The sequence below is a fragment of the Capricornis sumatraensis genome, chromosome 4 (genome assembly GCF_032405125.1).
Source record: "Capricornis sumatraensis isolate serow.1 chromosome 4, serow.2, whole genome shotgun sequence".
NCBI lineage: Eukaryota > Metazoa > Chordata > Mammalia > Artiodactyla > Bovidae > Capricornis > Capricornis sumatraensis.
Genome location: NC_091072.1, coordinates 125,352,640 through 125,364,978, shown reverse-complemented (window position 1 = coordinate 125,364,978; position 12,339 = coordinate 125,352,640). Strand labels below are relative to the sequence as shown.

Here is a 12,339-nt window from a genome sequence, read left to right as displayed (position 1 = left end):
ACGTAATATAGGTTCAGTTTTTTTTTTTCTAAACACATACAAAATTTTTCAGAATTTTTATTTCATCTTCTTTCAGTTTTGTTTTTTTCCCTAGGAGTTTTTTCATTTTACCTAACATTTCATATTTATTGCTGTAATATTTAACAATATCTTACTATTTGTTTAGAAAAATCTATTGGTTGTATAATATCTTGAATTCATGAGTAATATTAGAAATTTTTGTTTTTTATTTTCATCACTATATTGTTCCCATCTTGCTAGATTTATTTATTCTTTTTTCTTTGGATACTTTTTTTAACAATTGTCTTACATAAATATTTGTCTTCTTATTTTGTCTCTTGTCTTTTTAAAGGTTTTTTTTTTTTAAAATATACTTTCAATCATTTATTTCTCTTTTGCTGTAGGTTTTCCCCCACCATCTTTTGGTCCTCTAATCCTGCTTTCTGCTGTTTTACCTATTCTTTACCTCATTTGTTGCATTGAGCTGTAGAATTTGTTTTATGAATTCCAATTCTCTGAAGAAATTCTCTGTACTATCCACTTTCCCCACTTCTTTATTTTCTTGTGTATATTTATTCATAAATATTGTAAACTTTTTGATAACTAATATCTGAATCACCCATGGGTCTATTTCTTTTTTCTTTTCTATTTTATGTTTCTTTGGTCTCATCTGTTATCATTTCTGATAATTTTGCATTGAAACCTTTACATTGTGTTTGAGAAATTGGAAAGGTTCTGTAGGATGTTAACATTCTCCAAACAGAGTTCAGCTTCTCCTTTCCTCGGAAGGTAGAATGAGGGTTTGTTCTCCTTAATCTAGTAATTCTCAAATATTGTTACATATTGACCTATTGACATGTGTGTATTACTGGAGAAGTAATGAGAAAAAAAAAGGTCCTAGCTTTTTGGATGACTCAGGGCCTCCTGTCTCTAGATCCAGGTCCACAATTGCCAGATGTCTCAAGGGATAACACCATTGCCTTGGGTTATTTTACCTGTGAGCATGGTTTTCCTTTTCCAGTTATGGTTTCCTTTTAATCTTTCATTGCTATCTTCAGAATGCTTTTAAACAGAAAGTTTTTTTGAATGGGTTTCTCTTTGTTTTCAGCTGCAACATTGGTGTGCCACAAATCACTCACATCACTTATAAATGCAAAAGTCAGTGGTGTGTTATTTTGTAAACAACAACAACAAAAAATCATAGCTTAGTTTCTTATTTTCTTTCAGGAAAAGCATAAACAAGAATTGGAAGATATGAGGAAAGCGGGTCATGAAGCCCTCAGCATTATTGTGGATGAATATAAGGTAGTTATTTGAGAGTCTGTCATATGTGTTATTTGAGAGTCTATCAGATATCAGATTGGTTTTTCTTTAAACCAATCACATGTGAATGGTTTGATGTCCATCCTTCTAGAGATTTCTCTTTAAATACATACACACACATATTTGCTCATGTCATGCTGCTATATAATTTTGATTTGCTTTTAGAAATATGTTGTTCTACTCAATCTATTCTTTTGGTTCTTGCTATACTTACATGGCATTATATATTTTCATGTCAGTATATATAAACATCCAATTTTTGTCATTGTTCTATGCTACTACATTCTATATTTATACACATGCACACACATATATATGTACATATACATGCACCATAATTGGCTTAATTCTACCTGTATAATTAGGCATTAGTTTATTTTTTATTGTTAATTATTATAATAACTGTTTAAAAAAACCCTTCTATCATATGTGGAATGTAGACATTATTTGTTGATTCAACTTTATCCCTAGACAAGATAGAAGTTCATTTCATTTTAATTACCTGACAGTTTAATGTCAAAAGGCTTCCCATAACAAGTCATTTGAATAAAAGTAGTAAAAGAAATAGATCTAGATTTTAAGTGAAAGACACTTTAAAAAAAATTCAAGGTATTAAAATAGTCTGGTAGATGATAGGTCTTGGGACCTGGAAGGTCATTTTTATGACCACACCCAATACAGAAACTTGTGCCATACTTGAGAAGGCTGTTTTAAAATGTCTGCTTTTTATAGCTGTGACTATTGGCTCTTTTCTTTATAATGTTGGGAATTTTTCGTTCTACTAATATAAACCAGCTTTATAGTTATTGAGTTGAAGGAAAGTGTATAGGATCTATTTTGAACCATCTTCTCTTTTGTCCTAAGGCTAAGGGTGGGAAGAATTAAAATAATGGAATTTACATAATTCTCCTGGATATTATATGATGTATTTTTGGATGAATTTATGTTTTACTTGTTTATATTATGAATTCTAAATTAAATGTTGTGAAAGTACTTACATTGTTGTGTTGTTCTGAAAAACTTAGTATTTTATATTTAAAATTTTTTTGGTTCTGGCTCTACATATTTCCTTTGCTAAAAATATGTTTATAGTGTATTACTTTCAACACTGGCAAATAATGAATTTAAAAGCATATGTGACAACTTTGCAAATATATTTTGTAAATTATATTTTAAAGAAAATTAGTTGAGAGCCACTCATTTCACCTCTTTGTCTCATATCATTACGGGATGCTCATTTAGAAAAAGAATGTAGAAGTTTCAGGCATTATGTATTTATTTCAATTTGCTTAAAAGGATTAGGTATCAAATCAAGTATCCTACAAAGTTATATTTAATTTATCATAGTATACTTATAGTCAGTTAATACATAAAGTATATAAATTCTCTTATACCATGGAACTTCAGTGTAAATACATTTTATATAGCCTTCTGTATTGATTTATTGGTGAGCTTCACATTTTGCACAAAGATACCTCAGTATTTTTACAAAAGATATATCTGATAATTAATTATTGTATAAAATTTTAGAAACCAAAGGGTCTTAGAATGATACTGACAACTTCATAGTACTATGGAAAAACTAAAGTAATTTAGATAGGAAAAATGTCAATGTTTTCTTGGTTGGTTAGTTGTCTTTGTAATGTAAATGTTAATGATTTGTGGCCCGTTATGGAACAAGAAAACAATTTTGTTTTTTTCCATCATGAATTCATGCATGAGAAGTTCATGTCCTAATTATTTTATTTTACTTCTCTTTTTGCCTCATTTGCCCCAGACAAGGTACTGGAGAAGTAATCAACCCAGAAATATCAATGAGGTCAGATGATAGACCCCAAGAAAAACCTCTTTCTATCCAGAAGACCAGGAAAGCTTCCACTTGCTTTAGATAATAACCATTCTAATTCCACCAAATACCAGCAAACTGTAGCCCGACTCCAAGCCCTGCCCACAAAGGCTGATTAAGGGGGCCTAGATTTGACCTTTTATCAGTTTGTAATGAGGTGCCCTTTCTCATCCTCATTGGGGTGGTGTATGTGTTAGTTGCTCAGTCATGTCGGTTAGTTGCTCAGTCATGTCGGACTCTTTGTGACCCCATGGACCGTAGCCTGCCAGACTCCTCTGTCTATGGGATTTACCAGGCAAGGATACTGGAGTGGGTTGCCATTTTCCTTCTCCACGGATCTTCCTGACCCAAGGATCAAACTCAGGTCTCCTGCATTGCAAGCAGGTGCTTTACCATCTGAGCTACCAGGGAAGCCCCATTGGGGTGGGGTCACCTTCATTTTTATATTAATTTTAGAATCAGTATGTAAATTTAAAAAGTCCAAGTTGGATTTTAATTGTGTTTTCATTGAATATGTAGATCAATTTAGGGAGTATTGCCATTTTAACTACATTAAGTTTTCTGATCCATAGTCATAAAATGGCTTTATGTTTATCTTCTTTAATTGCTTTCAACAGTGTTTTACAGTTTTCAATATTCTTTTATTCTTTTTGACAATGTTCTAAATTGAATTGTTTTTCCTAATTTCATGTTTAGATTGTTCAGTGCTGCCATGTTTTTGCATGTTGTTCTTATACATGGTCATTAGTTCTAATAGTTGTTTAGATTTTGCAAGATTTTCTATATATAAGACCATGCCATCTGCAGCTAGAGATTGTGTCCTCTTTTTTAATCTGGATGCTTTTCATTTCTTTTTTCTTACCTAATTTCCCAGGTAGACTTCCAATATAATATTAATAAGAGCTGCAAAATATATATGTATATATTGATTAACCATTAAGTATGATGTTATCAGTGAGATTTTTATAGATGGCCTTTAACCCATTCTAGTATTCTTTCCTGGAGAATCCCATGGACGGAGGAGCCTGGTGGGCTACCGTCCATGGGGTCGCAAAGAGTTGGACACGACTGAGTGACTTAACTTCTAACTTCTTCTAACTTCTTCTTTATTAGGTTGAGGAAATTTCATTCTTATTTGTAGTTGGTTGTTTTTTTAAAATCATGAAAGGCTGCAGGATATTATCCAATGCTACATCTCTGTTGAAAAATTATTTTTTTTTCCTTTATGTGATGTGTTCCACTTGTCTCCTGCATTGCAGGAAGATTCTTTACTGCTGAGCTTCAGGGGAAGCCCCTAATATTGTGTATTATGTACTAATATCCTTATCTTTTGCTACCTTTAATAATGATATATCATAATTCATACATTTTTATTTTCCAAATTCCTGAAGGAATTTGCATCTCCACAAAAATTTCCTCTTTAGGACTGCTAAGAATTTCTACTAGTAGAGCTGACTGATTTAGTCAGATAAACCTGATCTAAGCCATAGCTCTGGTACTTACTAACAGTGTCACCTCTGACAATTTGTTATATATGAATTTTAATTTCCCTATAAGTATATGAGGGAATAAAACATAGAACCTATTAAGAGAAGTATTGTGAGGACCCAGTGAGATAATGAATGTTGATCATGGCTAATAATATCACTGGACATGAATAGTGGACATGAATTTGAGCAAATTCCAGGAGATGGTGGTGGGCAGAGGAGCCTGGTATGCTGCAGTCCATGGGGTCCCAAAGAGTTGGATGTGACTTAGCAACTGAGCAACAAAAACAATGATGATGATGCTGTCAATAAATTTTTGCAGTTTAGTTTTTATAATATTCAATATATCAGTTTTCTAATATAGCAATTTTGATGGCTTGTCCTTATCTTACAGCTGACTATTAATTAGCTTACTTCTCATACAGTGCGGGTGCTTGTTTCAGTGTGTTTTAGAAATGTCTATTTAAGAGAAAGCGATCATGGCCCAGCCTTTCATATTCCTGGGCTTCTGCTAAAAAGTCATTGTTCTTTTATTCATTTAGAAAGTAAAGTTATTATTCTCCAAATAAAATAATTAATTAACATGAAGAAAGTAAATAGCTTGCTTCAGACTGATGAGTGAAAGAAAGATAGTGAAGTCACTCAGTTGTGTCTGACTCTTTGCGACCCCATGGACTGTAGCCTACCAAGCTCCTCCATCCATGGGATTTTCCAGGCAAGAGTACTGGAGTGGATTGCCATTTCCTTCTCCAGAGGATCTTCCCAACCCAGGGATCAAACCTTGGTCTCCCGCATTGTAGGCAGACACTTTACCATCCATCTGAGCCACCAGGGATGTCCATGATGAATGAAAGGCCATGTGTAATTCTGCTGAAGTGCAGAAGAAAACAATGCTAACACTAACTTAATGTGCTACATATGCCAACTTTTCCTGTAATATTCTCTTCATTGTATTTATTTTGTTTCTTTCATGTCATGATTTAAAAATCTTTTATCCTGATAATTAACAACAGTAAAATAAATGTAGATTTTGGGAGGCTTGCCATAGGAGCATGCCACATCTAAGATTGTTTACTACAAGGAACAAGAATTTTCCTTTACTTGTTTAACTGGGCTTTTTTCTTCAAATTGTCATTTGCTACTATATACACTAGCTCAGACTTCACTTCTTTATATCTGTAGTTTTCTCTATCAAGTATTACTATCCATGATATGTGTGCATGCCAGATCACTTCAGTTGTGTCTGACTCTGTTATCCCATGGACTATATAGCCCGCTAGACTTCTTCGTCCATGGGGTTCTCCAAGCAAAATCATTGGAGTGGGTTTCCGTGCCCTCCTCCAGGGGATCTTTCTGACCCAGATCAAACCTGTCTCTCTGAAGTCTCCTGCATTGGCAGGGGAGTTCTTTACCACTAGTGCCACCTGGGACACATCCATGATGTAGAACACCTTTTTTTATTAAGGTAATGTGTAGTTGGATTACTGGGCTGCTATTTTGCTTGTGATGCACTCATCTGTTGTCATTGATTAGGGTATCTTAACCTGCACTTTTTGCAGGACATAATAAATTACTTGGGTTGCTTTTAAGAAATCATACTAATTTTCTTCTCTGGAAATTTAAAATCAGTTCACATAGGTGGGATTTGGGCATCTGTATTTTCTTTGAAGTTTTAGAAGTCATTCTGCTACCCCAAGGAGGTTGTTAACCATCAGCTTATCCCTTCATGTTTATTTGCCTATCATTGTATCCTATTTATTGCTATTTTCCTCATTCTTACTATCTGAATTGAGCCTGTCAAGATTGTGTGTGGGTGGGTTTGTGTGTCTGTGTGCATGTTTAAATTGAAGTCACTATGAAATTTTTCCTTATGAGAAAATGAGAGATATTCTGACAGATTTAAATGACAGTTGAATGGACCACTTTCTGTTTTTAAAAGTTACAAAAGAAGCAAAAGTTTTAGCTGTAACTAAGGAACTAGATTTATCCCACGTCAAGATTTTTTAAGTGAAAAGTTAAAGTGAAGTCGTTCAGTCGTGTCCGACTCTTTGTGACCCCATGGACTGTAGCTACCAGGCTCCTCTGTCTATGGGATTTTCCAGGTGAGAGTTCTGGAGTGGGTTGCCATTTCCTTCTCCAAAGATTTTTTTAAACTTATGTCTTTAAACTTATGTCTTAAACTTAAGTCTTATAAACTTATCCTTTATGTAGGATAAGTGATCAGAGCAAGAAAACATTTCTTTACAGTGGAGTATTGGTATAATAGCACAGAGGGACTGTCAAAGAAAGTCATATAGAAAAAATACAGGCATATTTGCTAAAACAAATGTAGTTCTTTAACTTAAGGCATGTGATGCCCTGAATTTTAAAGAGAAAGTATCTTGTGATCTCTCATTTCTTGCACAGATATGTTTGGTTCTTGTTTTCTTTTTTTTTTTTTTTTAAACTATCTCTGTATACATTTATTTATTCAGTTAATATACTGTATGTAAGTGCTTGAGGTAAAACTATTTTAGATGTTAATACATTCTTAAAGTTAATTTTCTTTTTTATCCAAAATGACTTTTGGAAAGAATTTTCCAAAGAAAGTTCTAGTTGACTCAATGTGTTAAACTTCAAAGCTAGAACTTTTGCTCACATGCTCTAACAGTGAGTGGAAAGTACTCAAAAAATTAAGTTTAGCATGTTGTTTCTATTTTATTTTATTTTACTTTAAGTCTGGTTCATTGATGATCCCAAATTGACATGTATAAGATAACATAGGATTTTTTTGGTTAATAGGTTTGTTTTACTACTATATACTGAATCTTCTTGTTCAAGGCAATGACAAAAGACTACCTCCTTTCTTTCTTTCTTTTTAATGTGGCGTTTGCTTTAAGATAGATTAGTTAGAAAAGAGTGCTTTTCCTTTTGAAACTCTAGTATTCAGAATTTATTTCATCCTGAAGTTGTATTTGCAAGTTAGTTATTTTCTTTGTTCGGAGTCAACTTGTTTATTTTTCAAATTGACTTACACTCAGCTGTTTTGTTGTTTAAACTTAAGGGATTTAGACATTTTTCAAATCATAGGAGATAGAAGTGTTGAAACATTGAATTTGATATAGTTGATAGATGAGTCAAAATGGTGACTGGAAAGTTAGCCCAAAAAACGCAAAAAAGAAAATGCATTTTGGTTTAATATTTATTGCAAACACCAATAAATTATAACTGTAGTGATTTAAGGTCTATTACATGTTTCTTGGCCCCCTCATGGATGCCTAACCTAAATATTTTCTGTATCAGTTTTTTGGTGATATGAAAATTAGTTCCTGGTCATCACATTCTTTTTCAAACTAGAAGTTTTTATAGCCTCTTCTGAAACTTTAGAGCTTTTTATTCTAACCCTTGTGTTTTGCGTGCATGCTTTCAGCCAAGTTGAGTACATTTTAAAAACTCAGGCTTATTTATGTTTATTTACATATCTCAAGATATTTCCACCAGATTAGACATATAGACATATACTCATTTTTTAGTCTTTGTTTCTGAAAGCTTGCCTGAATTGATGATCTTTAACTTGGTTTATTACATCCCAGATGCCAAAAGCCACTGAGTGCTAGACACATGATTAGTGCTTATAAATATTTTACTCATTTAAATGAGCAGACAAGGAATTAGCTGATTCTTTTTTAAAGTCTCAGAACATTTTATGAAGAGAATTTCCTGATTTTTTTTTCTTATGTTTAAGTACCAGAGTATTGAACTAGATACACTAGAGTTTTTGCTTATCAGACATACACATTCTCTGCTATTCAGAGTGAAAGATGGTGCAGAATTGCTACATAAACTTAAATTGTTATGAAATTATCTTGAGTAAAATTCTTTATTTCCCATTTGATCAACATTAGTTTTATTGAGACTATTGGTTCATTGTGCATTTCTCAAAGGTTAGTTGCCTTAAGTCTCTTTTGCTATGGACTGCTTTGAATTTCAGCAGTGTAACATATGTCAGATGTCAGCTTAGAATACCACATGCCTGCTATATTCCATTTTTCAAAAGCATCTACTTGCTAGTATTTTATTTGAACTCTTGAATTGTTTGTACTGTTTTATAAGGGAGAACATAATACATTTTGGAGACCAGTTTTTCCCAGGGTGTAGAATTACTTTTATTGTATAAAGTTCTGCTCCAAGGAGGAGGAAATGACATTTTCTTTTCTTTTGATGTTTTCCCTTGATTAGAGATTGCTAACTTTTTGTGTAAAGAGGGGATAAGTAAAAATGAAGATATGTGAAATGTGTTATGTATCTTTTTTTAAAAAAAATTACACCTTTTTGTTAACCCAAAGATATGAAATAAATTTATAGTTTTAGTTATTTGATTGAACAAGGATCCTCATAAATTCCAGCTTTTATCATATGATCAGATTTTTCCTGGACAAATAAAGATGCTTGCTGTTGCCAATAGCGTTTGGCCTAACAGCATGCTAGATACTAGTGATTGGTTTGGAACTCACAACTTGGCTTGTCCATTCTTATCCCTCCCATCAAACTTAACCTCAGCAGAGGATTGAGAAAGGTTTGGTAGTTAAGAACTGTTCTTATGTGCCTCTGAGTTTTCTGGGCTAAGCCAGAATCTTGCATGCAAGGCTATTCTTGTGGTTTTCCAGCCAGGCCAAAACCAAAAGGCATTGGAAACATTGCAAGAAAAGTTGTTCTAATATAGATTTAAGGCTTTCCTTTATATTGTGACTGGATTTTCAGCCTGATAGTCAAAGGAATGAAGAAAAAGACTCCATTCTGTATTGAGGATATAAATTTCAAATTTTTGCTGCAGAGAAGTCTTTGAAAAATAACTCCAAAGATTAACAAAAACATTAATGAATAGGTTTTATTTAGTTGTTTCTTAAGACATGTAAGACCTGCCTTTTTCCATTAGTTATTTTTGGTTTACCTTCCAAAATTAAATTTAAATGTCATTTTTTTAATATCACATCAGGTTAATATTTGTGACTAATCTTAATGAGACTTGAAAATTGTGATTCCTGTCCATTGTTAATTAATTACAGACTCCTGCTTATTATCATGAAAACTCAAGCTGGTCTATCATAAGTACCTTTTATCCATAATAATATTTTCTTTCTGTGTTGAATGAGGCTGGGTCTGTTTTGTTCTTATAGAGTTGAAATAAACCTTCTGTTTAACAATGTTATTCAGGAGGTTTCTACATTTAGTAGGAATGCTGTAAGAGTGAGTTTATAGTAGTATCTGAAGAATATAATTTCTGTAACTATTCTAGTCAATGTGATGTATCAGTTATGTGATTTTTAATCTTCCGTTATTGTAGTGAACTGAATTATCAGTTTATTGTCATGTTTATTAGACTTTAGAAGAGATGTAATTGATGTGTTATAGATTTATTTTTATTGGAAACTAATAATCCAGTTAGTGGATAATTACATACCATAGTTCTTAAAGGCAGAAAAGATAAACTGGTTAAAATTATTCTTATAAGTCCAAATGAAGATATATATATATAAAACTACCTTTAAGATTTTTTTCTAATTTCTTGCCTGCTTGAAAATTAATAAAAGAGGACTGGTTAACTTTATGCTTTAATCTGAACTATAAACCATTAGTGTGCAACCAAGTATCAGAATACACATCTGGTTTTGATTTTATCTGTTAAGCTTTAGTTAATTAGCTTTTGGGAAATTTTATATATCATATATATACATATATGTATGTTTTATGTAATTTTATATATACAGATATATGTATATCTATAACATATATATATAGCTTATATATCTATATGGATATAGATATGTAAGTGTATATAAACGTATAAATTTGTATAAATATATATAAACATAGGCAAAAAGTGAAGAGAAACTAAAAAGCCTCTTGACAAAAGTGAAAGAGGAGACTGAAAAAGTTGGCTTAAAGCTCAACATTCAGAAAACGAAGATCATGGCATCTGGTCCCATCACTTCATGGGAAGTAGATGGGGAAACAGTGTCAGACTTTATGTTGGGGGGCTCCAAAATCACTGCAGATGGTGACTGCAGCCATGAAATTAAAAGACGCTTACTCCTTGGAAGAAAAGTTATGACCAACCCAGACAGCATATTGAAAAGCAGAGACATTACTTTGCCAACAAAGGTCCGTCTAGTCAAGGCTATGGTTTTTCCTGTGGTCATGTATGGATGTGAGAGCTGAACTGTGAAGAAGGCTGAGCACCTAAGAATTGCCAAAGAATTGATGCTTTTGAACTGTGGTGTTGGAGAGGACTTGAAAGTCCCTTAGACTGCAAGGAGATCCAAACAATCCATTCTGAAGGAGATCAGCCGTGGGATTTCTTTGGAAGGAATGATGCTGAAGCTGAAACTCCAGTACTTTGGCCACCTCATGCGAAGAGTTTACTCATTGGAAAAGACTCTGATGCTGGGAGGGATTGGGGCCAGGAAGTGAAGGGGACGACAGAGGATGAGATGGCTGGATGGCATCACTAACTTTATGGCCATGGGTCTGAGTGAACTCCACGAGTTGGTGATGGACAGGGAGGCCTGGTGTGCTGCTATTCATGGGGTCTCAAAGAGTCGGACACGACTGCGCGACTGAACTGAACTGATACATATATACATATATATGACGGTAAAGCGTCTGTCTACAATGTGGGAGACCCGGCTTCGATCCCTGGGTTGGGAAGGTCCCCTGGAGAAGGAAATGGCAATCCACTCCAGGACTATTGCCTGGAAAATCCCATAGACAGAGGAGCCTGGTAGGCTACAATCCATGTGGTTGCCAAGAGTCGGACACGACTGAGCAACTTCACTATATCCCTATATACATATATATAAATAAATATATATACACATAGGTGGTGCTAGTGGTTAAGAACCTGCTTGCCAGTGCAGGAGAATGAGAAACACAGGTTCAATCCCTGGGTCGAACAACAGACTTCATCCATCATGCGAATTGAGTACAACATACACAATGCTGGGATGGATGAAGCACAAGCTGGAATCAGGATTATCAGAAGAATAATCAATAACCTCAGATATGCAGATAACACCACCCTTATGCCAAAAGCCTGCTTGCTTCGGCAGCTGCTGCTACTGCTACTGCTAAGTCGCTTCAGTCGTGTCTGACTCTGTGCGACCCCATAGATGGCAGCCCACCAGACTCCCCCATCCCGGGGATTCTCCAGGCAAGAACGCTGGAGTGGGTTGCCATTTCCTTCTCCAGTGCATGAAAGTGAAAAGTGAAAGTGAAGTTGCTCAGTCATGTCTGACTCTTAGCGACCCCATGGACTGCAACCTACCAGGCTCTGTCCATGTGGTTTTCCAGGCAAGACTACTGGAGTGGGTTGCCATTTCCTTCTCCATATACTAAAATTGGAATGATACAGAGAAGATTAGCATGGCCCCTAAGCAAGGATGACACAAAAATTCATGACACATTCCATATTTTTGTAAAGTAATTAGCCTCCAGTGAAAATAAATAAATTTATATTAAAAATAACAAATTTTAAATAGGAAATAAAATGATTATAGAAAAGAAAAAAAAGAATAAATATTCTCAAACTGTATATCATAGTGTTCTATATTCAATATCCTGTAATGAACTATAATGGAAAAGAATATGAGAAAGAATGTATACATCTATGTGACTGAATCACTTTGCTGCACAGCAGAAATTAAC

At 34.0% G+C, this 12,339-nt stretch overlaps 1 protein-coding gene and 1 non-coding gene across 4 annotated transcripts in view; both read left to right on the top strand.

The window, feature by feature from the left end:
- Positions 1-12,339, top strand: part of CCDC91 (coiled-coil domain containing 91) — a 409,281-nt gene that overhangs the window by 223,484 nt on the left and 173,458 nt on the right. For all 3 annotated transcript variants that reach the window (XM_068970284.1, XM_068970286.1, XM_068970285.1), the window contains one exon: positions 1,228-1,305. In XM_068970284.1, the coding sequence (XP_068826385.1) occupies positions 1,228-1,305 (78 nt within the window). The remainder of the gene's footprint in view (positions 1-1,227; positions 1,306-12,339) is intronic.
- On the top strand, positions 12,003-12,109 carry LOC138079359 (U6 spliceosomal RNA). Its single transcript, XR_011144843.1, has one exon. It is a non-coding gene; the product is annotated as a U6 spliceosomal RNA (small nuclear RNA).